The sequence below is a fragment of the Diplotaxodon limnothrissa genome, linkage group LG7 (assembly GCF_057381915.1).
Source record: "Diplotaxodon limnothrissa isolate DT_005_m linkage group LG7, D_limnothrissa_male_GT1.1, whole genome shotgun sequence".
Taxonomy (NCBI): domain Eukaryota; kingdom Metazoa; phylum Chordata; class Actinopteri; order Cichliformes; family Cichlidae; genus Diplotaxodon; species Diplotaxodon limnothrissa.
This window is the reverse complement of record NC_140602.1, coordinates 50,958,196-50,976,210: the sequence shown is the minus strand read 5'-3', so window position 1 is coordinate 50,976,210 and position 18,015 is coordinate 50,958,196. Positions and strand designations below refer to the sequence as shown.

The following is an 18,015-nucleotide window of genomic DNA, read 5'->3' as shown; positions in this document are numbered from 1 at the left end:
TTGTTAATAATTCATACACTTAATTCTTTTATTATCAATATTTTAAATGTATATTTGATTTAATTTATCTATATTTTAATGATATATTATCAAATTTTAATAAGAATTTGAATATTGCAGTGATGAAGTGACAAAACCAGAGCAATGACCTGTGTTTAGGAATGCCGTTCAGTTAATGACTTCCAGTTAGCACTATATGGTTGTCCAGCCTGCAGTCTTATTGCTTTGGCACACTCAGTGCTCTCATAACATTGGTTTCTGCCAAAGCAGACAGCTGTTTCAGGTTAAAGCACTCAAACAGCTGGTGAACACAGGGTAGCATTTAGCTGCTAAATAAATCGTAAAAACAAAACAAAACAAAAAAAAGGCCAGATAATATCAGATTTATATTTATATTTTGGGCAGACAGATCCCAAAATTAATGGTAATGTGGCTGTATTACTATTACTTCTTGATATTTAAATAGGCAAGCATAAACTATAATTTATGAGGTGATTAGGCCTACTGACCAATGTCAACATTGTCACAACTTATTTCTGCTGCCCTCAAGTGGTCAAAAAGAGGCAGGGCACAATCTGGACAGGTTAGTCGTCTATAACAACTGAGCCTTAAATTACACATTTTGGCTAAGTGATAAAGTGACTGTGAAGAAAAATGTAAAAGTGTTGCATACAGAAATGCTTACTCATAACTGTATAGAAAGCTGTTTCCTTGAAAATGAAAAGTTAAAAACACCATCAAACTTACTTAAATTGTTCAGAGCAGAAAATACAACAAGCACCAATTTCAGTAGCTTTTTATAGTTTACTTTGTATAGCATTTCATAGCAATCATTTCAGCTTGTGTTGGATATTTTAGATTAGGCCAAAACGACGGACTGATCTAACAGATAACTACTGGGATAACTGTATAAAAAGAAAAAACAAAGCATCCCAGTGTTAATACGATGTATTTGGTCTGTTATTTCAATAACCCTCATATCAGATGCTTCATCTTTTCAGACTTTGTGCCTCAGCGCTCAGTTCTAAACACCGTCTGAAAAACAAACATCCTCCCCCGAAGTCCTTCCTGGGGAAAAATGTCACTAATGAGGCACTGTGGGGTTTTGGAAAACACCATTCTTGATGTTGGATGTTACATTAGAGGGAACTACTCCGTAATTGAATTGTGGATCTAGAACATTAAGGAGCATTTAGTTTACAGATGCCATGAATAGGTCAATACAAAAAGGTTATGGGAAGAAACTGCCATCGTGACTATTGCCACGTTTGTTTTTTTACACACACACACACACACACAAAAACAAACCAATCTAGTGGCTATTACTTTTTTAATAATATTAAATCATCATCAGACACACCCACTTAAAGCTGAGCATTGATCCACGATGTGTGTCTGAAGGTGGCCTTCTGTCTCGGTGTGATCGCGAGCATAAATTCAAGATGTAAAGAGAGCAACAACAACGAGAGATGTGACCCACAGAAGCTCCAAGGCCATATGCTGGTGTGGAACAGACACCAGGTTATTGAATTCATGTGCACAGTGGGAAGATACAGTAGATACATGCACACCAACACGCTGATAGACAAGCACAAGAGCAAGAGGAATGAGTTCAGTTTGTGACCTTTTTCAAAATGTCATCGAAACAAATTCTTAAGAGGAAAAAAAGTGCACTGAAAAACATCCCACAGGCTCTGACAAGACAAGCTAATGGGAGATGTACAGTGAGGGATAGTTGACAGCTTCATATGCAAAAATCAAACCCTTAGTTCTACAGGCAACATCATTTTGCCACAAAAATATCAATAAAATCCATTACACTTATAATGCACGTACCGATAAAGTTGCTCACATTGCTCCTAGATTTCTGGAGCATTAGATGCTGTGTGGGCACTACGCGTCCGAATGACGATTAAATCATCATATCAGAACATGGAGTCTGAAACACAGAAAGCATGCTCATCTCTGTCTGTTTAATTTGACCTAATGTATGTGCGGATTGACTCATATTCAGTGAAGTGGGTGTAGGAGGTGGTGTCAGGTGGGGAAATTATTTGATTTTCACAAGCTTTTTCCATTTATGTAGCAGGGAGCTCCCTCACTGTGTATGCTGTTTGGTAGCTGGGTTTGCTGCACATTAATGGAGATGCAGACAAGCACCTCTGTTTTACCTTTTACAGCCTAAAAAGAGATAATGTGTGTAAATAAGCTATGACCAGGAGTCCCACATAGTTGCATTTTACTTAAATGAACAAAAGTTTTCTCAATCTGAACCTTCAGGTAACGGTTAGGAAAATCAAATAGTTTTTGATGTGTGTAAGTTATGATATTTATTGATTTGCCCCCTTTCAAAAGCTAAAAAAATAGAAATAAATTGCATGTTGGAGCAGAGGTTTAAGGCTTGGCATGGGATTAAATAACAAAAATAAAAATACATACAAGCTTAAAATATTACCAACAAGGTATAAAATTGTGTGTTTTTTTCCCTTTTGCATTGCAAATTAATGCAAAGGAATAAGGAGGAAATGTGCGCTCGGAACATTTGCTTCTCTTTGGATAGCGGCTTGAAATAGAAGTGCGGATGGAAGTCGTGAGCATATTATGGGGTTAAAATAGCACCTGGTATTTAGAGACTTCATAAACACGAGGCCACGGTAGCACTACAGATGGATGCATACGCACATGATATCATGAGGAACTGATTGGGTCTGTCAGCCCTGTGAAATAATCACAACTACAGTAAAAAGACAGTGGGCTAAAGTTTAAAGCTGCATCGACTACCTTCAGTCTGTGCCAGTATAGAAGAAGCTATCTGTGACTAATAGGACATGAGAGCCTTTATGAAAACCACCTCCGTGTGTCCTGACACTGAAATGTCAGCACAGCAGATTCATAAGTGTTCTTAATGACTCTACAGGGGCTTCTTCAACCTTAAACACTGCTGCCTGTGGGCTTATATTATCACTCTGTCATATTTCTTAGCCACGTTTTTTTATTTGAAAACTTCCATCCATCACTCACTCATCAGCTTTGAGTGCTTTTAATTTAGCCCACACTTTCTCATGAAAGACGGCACAGTGGTCCATGGTCTTGAAATTGCATGTCTGTCTTCAGCCTCCAATAGTTATCAGTACTATTAGCCCGACATTCAGTCATTACTAGTTCAAGTTATTTAATAAGAAGGCCGACGCAAAGTATTAGGGATTCCTTTAGTATTATGCAGCATGGCCAGTTTGCACGTCATTCACTCAAACAAAAACAATGATACGAATAGTCTCAGTTTCAAGTTTCGAGCTCTCTGGGACTCTTAGCTTCCTAACGCATGTGAATACAATTACATCAGCATGATTATCGGAGCAAGCGTCCACCTCAGTGACAGATGATACCCACGGGTCTTCAAGGTGCCCTCCCCAGAGCTGTTGATCAGACACAGATGGGAAGCAATCACAAGAGCAGGATTCAATTATAATCCCCACTAGCTCTAAAATGAAAATTAATTATTTACATGAAATATATTAAATAATTATCACTGAGGATAATTTAACACAAGCATCTGGACTTTTTTTTAGAAGCTCTTCTCTACCAAGTTACTTTTAGTTGCAGAGTGTTGGCAAATACTATACGAAAAAAGTACATTAAAATATGCTTCCCACTAAAAGAAGATATGTAAAACTAAGGCAAAGGTTAAATAAAAGTCATATTTGCACTAAACTTGCACATTATTTCAAACAATATTTGAAAAGGACAAGAGGTCATCTTAACTCGCAGCACAAAGGCTAAAAACGTCTGGAGCTGATTTTTTTTTTTTTTTTTTATATTTGCAAATTTTCTGTGTTATAATGAAACCAAAAAGTCTAATTTTTATAGTTTCACAGATTTTAAAAGTTCATTTGACATTTTACTGGCATTGCAATGTCTAAGAAAACCACACGAGGGCGCTATACCCTTTCTTTAAAAACAAAAAGGCCCCAAAGCTGTAGATTTACTCAAACCCAGAAAAACATTAAAACACATTCACTGTGAGAAAATGCTGAGAGATTAATTGCTTATTAACTTATGCAACAGTTTGTCAGCTTTTCAGTTGACTCAGTCAAGGAGGAGTGGCAGTCTCTGTAAACGAGCAGGGCACTGTTCCCTTAATTAAAAAGCAGCAGTTTGCTCGGTGACAGAGCCGAAGACTGAGCCTGGGGGCAAACGCAGACAAAGTGACACACTCTGAACTCTTGCTGGAGCTTTGTGCGTTTTGGAAGCTGCATGCGTTTTCTCCATCAAAACCACAGCAGGCAGTCTTTCCTGCTCAGATAATTAATCACAGTTGGGTGACAGGGAAGTGACATTTAGCAGCAGCTTAGATGTGTAGAATGAACGAGCAGCGGATGCCTTTTTTGTTAAGATAGTCGTAATTTGCTGCTCTGCTTGCTCACTGCATTGTTCTGAGCTCTGTCATGCCATGCAGAAATATTATGATGATGATATCTGACATTCTTGAGAGGATTTAAGAGCACTGCGGGAAATAGAACTGCAGAGCGATCCTTGTCACCGGGACGTTCTGATATGCGTTTCCGATGTATGGCCTACATATCTAGACAACACTTTCTGTCTATGAGAGCTATAGCACCTCCAAGATGCTCCAGTTGGGAGGAGGATCCACAGGCACACATCTGTCACAACATTATTCATACAGTTTAAAAGTGTCCAGCACATTCACTTTGTTGTTACTCTTCTTCTCCCTAGCTTGGGCCCGTGAGAGTTTGCACATGTTGTGACGTGTCAGCGCCGTGGCTGGTGTTTAAAGTTTGGAAAAAGGTCCGCTGTGTCTGTACCTGCGTTTCCCTGTCAAACAGCTGAAAATGAAGACAGTCTAAATATTGTTTTCAATTTGGTGCACTCACCTCGTAAGCCCCCTCCCCTTCTCCTTTCTTTCTCACCTCTTCAAGTTTAGCACACACACACACACACACACACACACACACACACACATCAGCCAGATGTGGAGGGAAAGCTAAGAGCTGAAAAACATCACAGAGTGCTCAGCACAGGTGAATAAAAGTCTGAGATTTTTTTTTCCTGAACTGTTTTGCAACTTTTTTCCCAGTTCCTCTGAGACAGAGTAACTAAGTAAAACTTTCCAGAAAAGCTAAAAATACAGAGAGCCTCCCCTCCCTGTATTGATGCGGGATGCTTCTGTTCAAGCCCCTTGTTGTCACACTGCTCAAATTTAAACCTCATCACCACGCTTACAGACAACAAGCATCTCTGTAGAGCTCTGACTTTCACCTCATTTTGAATACACCCCTCTCATCACTTCCTGTCTGTCTGCCAAATTCTGTCTGTATGCTGTGTTCAAACTGCAGGGCTGCATTTAGACCAGTGGAATAAATGTGTTGTTTTTCCCCTTTCATTTGCTCTTTCTGCTTCTCTGAGACTTCTTTATTGGCTTCCTCATAACAAGCCATGTTCTTGTTTTCCATCAGTACGAGGCTGCAGTGGATGACGCCGGATGGGAAAAACTGTTTTGTAGTAGAATGCCGAAAACCCTCTGCCAGGCGGTTGCATCCAAACTGAAAGACCCTTATTGTGAGCAAGTAAAGTCACAATTTAATCCGCATGTTCTGGTCTGGTGCTGGTCCACAGCAAATCTGACTTTAATAGTTTAAAGACGACAGGGACACTGATGTCACAGCAGTGAAGTAAGGCTCCATGTATAAATCAGAGGCCCCAGTCACACTGACCTGGAGACCAGTTGGCAACTACCTGACAAATACAGCAGCTAGGGACAAAATTTGTATTAGTCACTATGAAATTGACTGCTAAAGCCCCAGTCATGCAGGCCAAGCGACTGGTCAGCGCTAACCACCAATCACTGGGGAAGAATGTGTTTGACCAACAGGTTGGCGAGTGGTTTCAGTAGGTTTCAGGAGTCACTGGGTAAAATTGGTGTCAAAGAACAAATAAAAAACAAACAAACAGAAAAACTGTGATTGCTTTGATCGCTAGGAAATTTCTGTGGTCAATCAAAGTAAAAGTTGCGTCTTTGAAAGCGTTCACCTCTTGCAACTATTTGACCCAACAACAGCCAGTAAAATCCAGCGACTAACCAGCAGGTTGGGAAATGCACATTTTTCCCGAGCTACCAAAGGTTCCTAATGTGGGTCTCAGGCCTGTGCGATGGAGGCTTAAGCCTAATTATACAGATTACATTAAGAACAGAATTCACAATAAGAGTCTGACATTTTGAGAAATATGCTTGTTTGTTGAGGAGATTTAGGTAAAAAGATTTATGCGACTCTTATTTATCTATATGGTGGCTACTTTAGCTTATCCTGGAAAAAGGGTTGTTCATTGTTTTGTAAAAGGTTGAATTCCTACATACATTGCTATAAATATCTCAATTTCACAGCTGTCCAGAAAACCTAGCAGGCTTTTTAGCTACTGATGGAAATGTTAGCTACAACAGGAGATACTGCTGTATGAGTAACAGAGGTGAGTGAGAGGTGAGCACATTTAAAAAACAGAAGTTGAAAGTCATAGTCAGAGATTTCAGCAACACTGTCCCTGTATTTACTAGGTATCAGATCAATAGCAAAATTTGCAGTATTGCACACCACTAGGTGACATTACTTAGTCTTTTCACTTCCCACTTTTGTATTTGTGCTGGCAGCACACTTTAGAGATACAGCACAATGAAGTTAGTACTTAAATTAACAACCCCTGAATTTACAGTTGAACACAATTTAAGTTTATCTTGCCTCTCACACTTTAATCTATCACAACAATGACGATCAGCACGTTCTTTTGTACAGTACTGTACAATCACTGCCAGATACATAATGAAAATACACTTGAGCTCACTGCTACCTTTTCACTGATGTAGTTGGCTGTAAAACCTTTAATACGTACTGTAAACACTGGAACCTTTTCCCTGCAGTCTTTAAGTCATTCCAGCAGTACTGAAACAATCAACATCGTATCAAGACTGAAACTCGGCGAGCCCTGAAAGATATCGAAACGCATTTCTCATCACTTAGCACCACAAATGAAACAAACAGCTTTATAAAAGCCTCACTTCCCAACAGAAGTAAACGATATGTAGCTTATGATGATTTAGTATTACATGGCAGCTGTACAAGTAGAGAGAATACACACTGGAATTAAAAAAAATCCTTTTCCTTCTTCCAGAAGTTGTAAAGATTGTATTAAGGTGTACTCCCATTGGAAAAAATAACCGTAGAGGTAAAGACTGGAAGAAATGTACCACATATTTTCTAAAAAGAAAATTATATGTTTAAACGCATAACCAGTAACTGTTCTTCTTCTTAACGGTGCCTAAAATGAAAACAATAAAATACGGCAGCTTTGGCCCGCGTGGACTTAAAAGTTGTCGAAGCAATCGAATTGGTTTCTGATTTTTAGCAGTTCTCGGCTAGAAGTGACAATAAGCTAATTTGTCTAATGCTGAAAACCGGTGTCGAACCAGCAATAGTGAAGTGTGATACACAAAACTTTCATTTCACATTTTTTCACAGCTGAAATGCACCCCGGATTTAGAAAGACAGGTTTATGTTTTTAACTGAAGCCGATGCTAAAGCTGTTTTTAAGAGACTTGAACTTGTGTGTCCAGAAGAAAAGAAAGATAATAATTTTTTTGATAATTGTAGCATTATCAAAAAAAAAGAAAAAAAGAAAATGAATCTTGCACCAGCCCTTTATGCACACTTTCAGTTCTTCATCTGTTTGACACCATGCTGCTGAAGTCACCCACACTTAAGACGACCTCTGCTTGTTTGCCTCTCGCCTGGCTTCTACAATCAAAACCCTTCCCATGCAGGGAGTGTAAGCCCCATATTCTCATGCCTGATGATCAGATAGGAAATTTGTGCTGAGGTAAGATGTAAGACTTCCCTTACATGTCTCACTGAGTCACTGTGCCCTCCTCCAAGCCCAGTTTCAGTTAGCCTTTTGCAGAAGTTTGAAAAGTCTCACGCTAGCTGCTGTGTGAATTACCGGCTTAAGTCCACTCTCAGTGTGCCTCAACAAGTCTCCCAGCTTATATCTGCGTGCTCGCTGAATGCAAATAGCATCAAATTACATTGTGAGCAAACTTTTAGATGCTCACTGTGGCTTTATATTGAGAAATCCTTTTTGTTTCACTCCTGTTGCATCATACTATTCAAGAAACAGCAAATACAACGTGAAACGCAGAATCAAATGAAATTGTTGCACGGTTGCAGTAGTATTATTCAAAAGTTCACTTCTCCAACTGAAATGTGAATACTGAATGAAAGAGTAGCAAATGAGCTGATCTCTGCAGGGAGCGCTTAATCCTCGTCTGACGTTGAAAGTGTTAGACAGCCAGCAATGAAACGACAAGAACACCATCGAGATTTTTTCAAACACCCTGTAACACACACATATTGACCCCTATTACCCCAATACTTGTACCACTATCTGCTTGGTTTGCGTGTGTGTTCAGTGAGAAAAAAAAAAGTCTTGGCAATTATACTTTGGTTTCCTCTGAGGGACACTCAACTGGATACACACCAGGGAAAAGACTAACACAAATAAAGTATGAGTGCTTATAGCATACATCCGGTGTTTTCTACTGGGTTTTTAAGATCAACTGGGGCTGTTGATGCACTCTGCGTATCTTTTAACAGCTGCGTCTGTTTTCCCCCTGTGAACGTGCCTTTTAAATATCTATTCCATAAGCTCACATTCCAGCCTGGGAAAATATCCCACATTTCCTTCATGCTGTGCTTAACCACGTTTTCACATGTTGTACGAGTTTGAATTGTAACGATATGTGTAAATGACTGTCATCTAGATAAGAAAAAAAATAGTTATATAGGAAAACATACAAAACGTCACATTTATTCCTGTTATTGTTCTACTGGGCATCCTCGGCACATACAGCATTAACAGTCTAATAATCCATGGTTGTTGCCTTTTTTTTTTAAATGCTCTCTTTTGTTGCATTCAAGCCAAAATAAAGAAAAAAAATAAAATGGAAATCTGTATATTAAAAAAGCTTAACAGTAAAAACGGATCATGAAGTAAAGCCCATAATGTTATGTAAAAACAGACAGACGAGGTACAGACCTCACTGTGATCCCTTAACAAATCCCCAGTAGAAGGCAAGCAAACAGTTAACCTCATGGTTTTGTTCCTTCTGCTGCCAAGTAAAGATTGCTTTCACCATTCTGTCCTCAGTAAAAACAGCAGTGATTAAATTGCTGTAATCTCATCCTACCTGGAATGACCTCGAAAAGAAATTTTCCCCCTTCGTCGCCGCTGCTTGGATGCTCTGTAACTTTGTTTCCACGTAAAAAAATGGCTCCCTGTGGAAAATAAAGAACAGAAGCAATTTTTAGACCACACAAAACAACATTTACTGCTTTTGGTTTATAAATGTTAGTTATTTTTTAGCAGGTAATGTTTTTTGACACAGTCCAGATGAATGCTCAAAGCTTTTTTTGTGAAATCTGTTGATCAGTATTAGTGCTTAATGATGATATCAGTTCACTTCCCTGCCCAGACTACACAAATTAGTCAGCTGTTCTAGTCATAGACTGTATATAAAGGATGGATGTAGTCACTATGACACACAGGCTGGCCATTAGAGGATCTGTATGTGTCTTTCTTCCTTTGAGAATGAGTTGAATTATCCCACTAAAAAACCCCAAAACAACAACAACAACAACAAAGGGTTATTTGCCCTCCTAAACATGAAACAATCATTTTGAGTAAAATGCCGCTGAAAAATTTCAAGTTTATTCACTCAAATAATTAATCATAAAATATGCTTGGTGTAAACTAAATGTATACCAATCAATTAAATTTCATTTGACCAGATTACAAATGTAATGTTTTATAGTATATAAGTACCTGTGTGGTACTTTAATATACCCATTCACTTATTGAAAAGGTGAAAATCCAACACATTTACAGTAATTATTCCAGAGTTACAGATTTTAGTTTGCAGATGAAAATTGCATATAATATCTAAACTTCAGTGTAAACAATCTGACAATATTCAATTTCATGTCTACAGCACATTTCAGATAGGTTTTAATGTTCTCTTCAGCTCTGCTGGGCATTTAAGGGCTCCTTGACTTTTTTCTGAACTAGCAGAAATGACTAATAATACATTTATTATTCAATTAAAATACCAGCAAAAAACAGATTTCCACTGTAAACTATAAAGGGCTTTGGTTATTAGACTCTTGTAGTTTTACCATTTATATATCATTTCTTCTCATTTTTAGTGTCATAGGTTATGTTGTGAGACGGCCCAAATGGACGGAGGCAGGAAGCAAGCTCCCATAAGAAAAGGTTACTCGGAGACATGAAAGCAGACACAAAGTGCTTACCATAAACACCATGGCAGAGCACAGCTGAAGACTGAGCTGTTTAATCATAGACTGATTACAGATGGGAAACAGGAGAGAGGAACACAGGTGAGCACACTTAAAAAAAACAAAACAAGGACTATCACAAGGTAGAACTAACGCAAACCATAATGGAAAACCAGACTTCAAAGTCTAACAGGAAGTAACAAAAGGAGACTAATCCTAACCCAATCATCTGCATCTGACAACACAGAACTTTGGAGTGGTAGAGCAGGTCATCTGCTAATTGGAAGGTTGATGGTTTGATCCCTGAAACTCTGCATGCCAAATATCCTTGGGGAAGATACTAACCCTAAGTTGCTCTGTGTGTGAATGTTAAGCATAGAAAAAAAAAGTACTTGTGTGAATGTGTGCGTGTAACGCTAAGTTATTTAAGGACTAGTTTATGTCAATGGATGAATTTACTGACTGACGCGCAGAAGAAATAGTTCTTTATGGAGCCCAGATGGTGTGAATGATGAGACCAAAAACTGCAATGTCTTGTACCAAAAATATATTGAATAAATAGGGGAAAGGGGAAATGGAACAAAATAATTAACACAACGTAAATGTCCACAATTAAATAATAAATCAGTGCTGTGATTTTTCTGTGCAAGAGTCCTTTTGCTAAGAGTCCTTTTTTTGGTCCTTTTCTTTTTAAAGTTCACTTTTAAGGTATTCCTCCTTAGGGTCCAGCTTCATACAAGGGGGAAATATGTCCGTAATCCAAAGACGGCTAAGTGGGGGAAAAGAAAGAATGGTCCTACCGGCTCGCCACTTCAATATGAAGAAGATCAATTCAAAGAGGGAAAAAAAACCTGACCTGTAGGTCAGAAAAATGTCCATTAGCACATCAAGTTCGATTCAGTTTACCGGTAAACAAGTATATTCTTCTGCATGTCTAGGTAACAATGCAAACCATAAATCATCATCATCATCATCAATCCATGTACAACAGTTAAATCATTAATCATCTTAGCTACGTAGCTTAATCTATACAGTCCAGTAGCGTTCGCTACAAACAATACAAAAACAACAATAAAGGAAAACAACTGTCTAACAGACAGCATAGCCGAATTCAAGGCAACACATAACAATAATCATTCAATCGCACTTTGTTTCAAAGTAAGCCCATAAAAATGCTTAAGTAAAGAAAGTGTTCAAAAACAGCGGTTTTTGAACCGGAGTTCTGCTTGCGGTGGGAGCGCTGCCGCACAAAGTCATTTTTTAATCGCGAAAACGATCGGCTGGTTACTGACAACCAAAGGTTGAAAGATATTAAGGACACTTACCGCTGAGTTTAAAGTTTAAAGATGAATTGAGGGGAGAAAACGCTTTGTTTTCCAACACCGTTCTAAATGCCATAAGCTCACAGCCACAGCAGGAGTCGAACCCGGAAGTATCCCTCCACAGCCGGTTTTCAGAGTTGCCGCGACGTGGGAGGAGCCAATCAGAAGAGGGACCTCAAATCAGCTGACGTGGGTCATGTGACAGGGAGTAGTTGATATGGGTTACAGGTTCCCCCCTCAATCTCATGTACGTCCCTGTACATGGTGGTTGGGTCCGGATGACAGGTTGTTCAGTGGCAGTAAGCAGATGGTCCTCTTCATCCTCCAGTGCATGAGTAAAGGCAGTGGTTAAGCCATGGACTAGTGCCTGAATACTCTTCAAGATGGGCTGACCAAGCGTAGAGTATTGTAACCGGTCCGGAGGTTTCCTGGTCCGAGTTGATGTTCTCAGAGGTTCTAGTTCAGAGCTGGAGGTGTCAGAGTTAGATGGTAGATCAGCAGCAGAGGACATACTGGACTCAGTCCGCAATTCAACATTGGTAGGTTCAGCAGAGGACAGACTGTCCTCTGATTCCACAGTATCAGGAGCTTCCTCCTTGACGGGGGTTTTTGAGTCAGGGGTTTCGCTCTCTGCTGGCTCAAGAGGAGGCAAAGGGAGCGTAGCAGGTTCACAGACTGGTGTATCAGATGGTAAAGGTTCAGTGGCTGGAACGGCGGATGACGGTTCTGGCAGATTGTGGACAGTGGTGAATTGCAGAGGCTCTGATACAGGATCATACCATTGATGCGGTATCATTTCATCTTCATCGTCTGACTGAGGTTGTGCACAGTCCTCATCAGAAGGGTTGAATGACTGCTTCCTGGTTGGTTTTACAGTTGTTCGGTTGGTTCGAGTGGAATGCGGCAAAAATCCACATGGTAATAGGAGATCTCTGTGTAGAGTACGAATCAGTTTGGATTTGTTCTCCGGTCGGACAGTGTACACTGGAAGATTTTCTGCTCTTTTTACCACCACATAGATGTCTGGTTCCCATTTGTCTACGATTTTGTGTTTGCCTCGGAGTTTCACATTACGTACCAGCACCCTGTCACCAACGTCCAGTTCAGAGGGGGTGATATGTTGGTCGAAACGGCTCTTGTTTCTTTCCATGAGCTTCTCCGCATTGCCAATGGCAATTTTGTAGCTCTTTTCTAGATTTGACTTCAGGTTCTGGACATATTGCGAATGAGTCAGTTGATTGCCGTCCACAGGCAGTCCAAAGACCAGGTCAATCGGGAGGCGAGGTTGTCGACCAAACATGAGCTCATAGGGTGAGTAGCCAGTAACATCACTCCGGGTGCAGTTGTATGCGTGGACCAAGGGCTTAACAAAATCTTTCCAGTGAGTTTTCTCTTCTGTGGTGAGTGTTCCGAGCATATTCAGGAGTGTTCTGTTAAAGCGCTCGACTGGATTTCCTCGTGGATGGTATGGTGTAGTTCTTATTTTGTGAATTCCAGCCATTTTGCAGAGTTCTTTTATTGTGCGTGACTCAAAGTCTCGTCCTTGATCACTATGGAGCTTTTCTGGGATACCATAATGAACCAGAAAACTGTCCCAGAGACATTTGGCGACAGTCTTTGCTTTTTGGTTTGGAGTGGGGACAGCGACAGCGTACTTGGTAAAGTGATCTGTTATTACCAGGATGTCTTTGGTTCTGCTCCTGTCGGGTTCCAGTGATAAAAAGTCCATGCAAACCAGTTCCAGAGGTCGATAACTTCGAATGTTCACCAGGGGTGCCGCTCTTTCAGGTAAGGCTTTTCGTTTGGTGCATCTCTCACATGTCTTCACTTTATTCCACACATCATTGGCCATTTTTGGCCAGTAGAATCTTCGACGTACGAGGTCAAGAGTACGTTCGATGCCCAAATGACCCATCTGGTCATGCAGTTCTGACAGTACTTCAGCCCGAAATTTCTGAGGTAACACTAACTGGTGATAGAGCTGGTCCCCAACTTGCCTCCTCCTCACGAGAATGGCGTTTTGGAGCTCCAGGCGATGTTGGTCTCGGAGTAGAAGGGGCAGTTCTGGGAGTTCATCCCGCAAGACGGGAGGTGGGCTTTCCCCAGTCTCTAGCAGCAATATGACATGCCTCAGGGTCTGGTCTTCCCTCTGTCTCTCAGCGGTTTTTGAACCGGAGTTCTGCTTGCGGTGGGAGCGCTGCCGCACAAAGTCATTTTTTAATCGCGAAAACGATCGGCTGGTTACTGACAACCAAAGGTTGAAAGATATTAAGGACACTTACCGCTGAGTTTAAAGTTTAAAGATGAATTGAGGGGAGAAAACGCTTTGTTTTCCAACACCGTTCTAAATGCCATAAGCTCACAGCCACAGCAGGAGTCGAACCCGGAAGTATCCCTCCACAGCCGGTTTTCAGAGTTGCCGCGACGTGGGAGGAGCCAATCAGAAGAGGGACCTCAAATCAGCTGACGTGGGTCATGTGACAGGGAGTAGTTGATATGGGTTACATGAGGCAATAAAGTAATGTTGTATAAAGCACTATGAGTGTTTCAGTGGAGTAGAAAAACACTTTATAAGAACTGTTCCATTTACCATAATTAGGAAACACAAAGGAACAAGGCATAAACTCCGAACAAGCCAGAGGGAGGAACTGAGAAGGAAACACTGAAGCAACTTAGCACAGATAGCTTTAACAAAGTGGAAGTTGAAGCTAAATTGGGACAGAAGTATTAAAACTAAGACTAGAAGGGAAAAAGTATATCAATATAAAACAGGGAAGAAACATGACTTGAACTGCAAAGAGGAAACTGAATGTGAAAATACTAACATGGGTAAACTAACTTAAATTACACCACCTGGCTAATATGTGTTGGTCCCCCTTTTGCTGCCAAAACAGCCCTGACCCATCGAGGAATCAACTCCAGTATCTGGCACCACGATGTTTCAGACAGATCCTTTGTCCTGCAAGTTTTAACTTTTTGGCAGGGCACGCTATCCTGCTGAAAGAGGCCACAGCCATCAAAGAATACAGTCTCCAATGAAATGGTGCCCATGGTGTGAAACCATGATTAGGTAGGTGGTACGTGTCAAAGTGACATCCACATGGATGACAGGATCCCAGCATAACAGTCCCCAAAGCATCACACTGCCTCCATCGGCTTTCTTCCCATAGCACATCCTGGTGCTAGGTGTTCCCCGGCTAAAAGAGGCACCTGACCGTCCACATGATGTGAAACAAACGTGAGTCATCAGACCAGGCCATCTTCTTCCATTGCTCTTTGGTGCCCATTGTTAGTGCATATGGCAGTAAACAGAAGTCAGCATGAGCACCCTGACAGGTCTTTGGCTTTGTGTATTCTGACGCCTTTCCATCAGAACCAGCACGACCTGTTTCAGCAATTTGAGCTACAGTAACTCATCTTCTGGATCAGACCACACATGCTAGCCTCTGCTCCCGCTGTGGATCATTGAGCCTTGACCACCTATGACTGTATCGCTGGTTCGCGACTGTTCCTTCCTTGGACAACTTTTGATCCACTACAGATTGGGAACACCCTGCGAAAGCTCAGATTTGGTGATGCTCTGACCCAGTTCTCTAGCTATCATGATTTGGCCCTTGTCAGACACTCAAATCCTTATCCTTGCCCTTTTCCCTGCTTCTAACACATCAATTCTAAGGACAAAATGTTCACTCGGTCCTTAATATATACCATCTGCTAACATGTCCTATGACAAAGAGATAATCAGTGTTCTTCAATTCATCTGTCAGTTGTCAGAATGGTATGCCTGATCAGTGTAACAAGACACATAATGCATCTCTCAGGTCCTGTGTCAGGTCTTTGCTGATTTTGCTTTCTTATTTCTTAAGGACATGACTTTCAGATACTGTTCATCTGCTGCAGATAGTTTTTAAAGCCTAACACTTCGTTTTTCCTCTACTTGTTCAATTTCCTAAAATTTATAATGACACCATGCTGATATATTACAGGTTTTCAGATAATAGTGTTTTAAAAATCACTTTCTCGGTGCAGATAAACTGTTTCATGCCTGTCAAATTGTGTTATATTTGGCATTTCTTTGTAGATTCACCTAAAGAAATTGAAACAAAGTATGTGTTTTTGCAACAGACTGTTTATCACAAAGTGCCTAAAGGCAGAATTTACTTTGCTTCTTTGTCACGTTGACTGTTATGTGTAGACACAACACTGGTGAATCTCTTGAATTAGGTGGCAGTTTTATGCTTGTATGATTCATAGGTCAGTGTTAAATATTTCAACAAGAGAACATTTGGTGAACTATTGCTCAAGACCGCTTAAAAAAAGAAAGAAAAGAAAAAAAAGTCTGATTTCCTGGCAGCGAAATGTAAAGAAACAAGGCGTGGCTCAAGACCTTTGCAGAGTACTATATCAGAACTCAACAAATAACAAACACCAGCAGTAAGAGACTTGAGAAGAGGCAAATAAATAAACTCAATATAACTCAATCAGAAAACCTAAGAACAATGAAAACCAACAGAACACACTAAGTAGTAAAGAAATCCAAAAACTCAAAACTCTGGATCCAAGCCCCAGGACCATGACACTGGCTTCACAAATGATACTGCACCATAAATTCATGCAGTTTAGTAAACTTACCAACTAGCATCCAGGTGCTTACATAAGTTATTTCTTACAGAATGACAGATTAGTGCCAGTAATTATTATGTGGTTGAATATTCTTTTCAGATTACCTCGTCCTTTCCAACTGATTCAGTGACTTCTTGTGTTCATTAACAAGTTGGACATCAATGGCACAGTGCAGCATCTGACAGTCATTAAAGTGACCCCTTTGTGGGTTAATGCTAACGCAGACAAGATGTGCAGAAGTGACAACGTCAGTACTCAGGACTTGTGCACATTAACATGATCAGAGAGAGAGTCAGTTTCCTTCCTGCTCGCAGAGAGAAAAGGGGACTTTTTAATGAGCCATAACTGTGACAATCAGGAAGTTGAAACCCTACCTGAGGCCCCAGATGAAGCGCTTTGAAGGAGGCTATAAAGATGTTCAAAAGAGAGGGAAATAAAGGAATGGACTCGACTGATGTGGCTGTCAGCAAGACAATATGACTAGCTTCAATATATCAGGATTAAAAGGTTTTTCAAGAGGTTCCTTTCGTAAACATTGTTTTAGTTTGAGGGAAATGAGAGACGATTTAGATAAACAGTGTGCATTTGAGGAGAGATTTTTAAAAAAAAATGCGTGTCACATTTAAAAAAACCCAGAAAAAAAGACAAGGGCCTGTTAAGCCTTTCTATAACGTAAAACCACAACACCACATACTCCTCTCCTCCATTTTAAGCCGCAGCCACACTTTCCATGCATCCTCCCTGGTGGCCTGTTGTTTGCTGCAGACAAACCCAACCGCAGGCAGAGTAATATTTACCCAGCAAAGAGCACGTTTGCCAGGCCCAACCCAGCGCGAGACAAAAACCCAACCTATTTCGGGGTGTTTTGTGCATTTTTACATTGTTGTTAAGTGGAATGAGGTCACTTTTGGAATCGGTGCAATGACACAAAACCAATTATCTTTTATTCCCAAACAAAAAGCCACGCACACACATATGGGACAAAAGTGACTCCGAGAAATCCATATGAGCAAAGCAACAGCAGGAGGCTCAGGCTTGTAAGCAGCAGCTCAGCCTCCAGGAGGCTTTTTCTGAGGCTGCGTCCAACAGTGTCCTCCAACTGAAATCTAATTTCATGTGTTTTCTGAGACTGCAAGCAAATACAAGAACACTGACTGCGGCCTTTTTTCCATTTAATGGAAGAGAGTACAGAAATTTCAGTTGGTCCTGCTGGTCAGATCAGCCTGTAAAAACTGCAGCTATTACCTTCCACATGTGACATTGATTTGTTGGTCATAAACCCAACAGCTTACTCCTGCTGATGTGCCATGTTTGTTTTTATTGAGGTTATAGGGTGAATGTCCTCTCTGTGCCCCTTACCATTGGCTGTCTCATTAATTACCTCTGGCTTCTTCAGTAAATTAAAAGGAGCGAGCAAATATCTGTGACTTTACCAGCCTAATAATCACCACACAAGTGCTATCATAGTACCAGTCTTTTAGGATTCGTACTAGGTAAGGTGCAGTGAGATTTCTTTTTCTGAAAACAGCTACATTGTCTCAATTTTTAATGGCATGGATTCAACAAGGTGCAACAATGTGGTCTTCTGCTTCCCGATTCAGTGCCTTCTCAGAGATGCTCTCCTGCATACCTCTTCAGTAGTCGGGCCATTCTCCTCCAACCTCTAGCACCAGCAAGGCATTTTCACCCAGAGAACTGCTGCTTACTGGATATTT

The 18,015-nt window shown here is 40.6% G+C and overlaps 1 protein-coding gene across 1 annotated transcript in view; it reads right to left on the bottom strand.

Annotated features, from left to right (window-relative positions):
• The window catches only part of arhgap24 (Rho GTPase activating protein 24), a 96,824-nt gene that overhangs the window by 49,905 nt on the left and 28,904 nt on the right, over positions 1-18,015 (bottom strand). Inside the window, exon 3 of the mRNA XM_085359867.1 lies at positions 9,251-9,338. Coding sequence (XP_085215993.1) covers positions 9,251-9,338 — 88 coding nt within the window. The remainder of the gene's footprint in view (positions 1-9,250; positions 9,339-18,015) is intronic.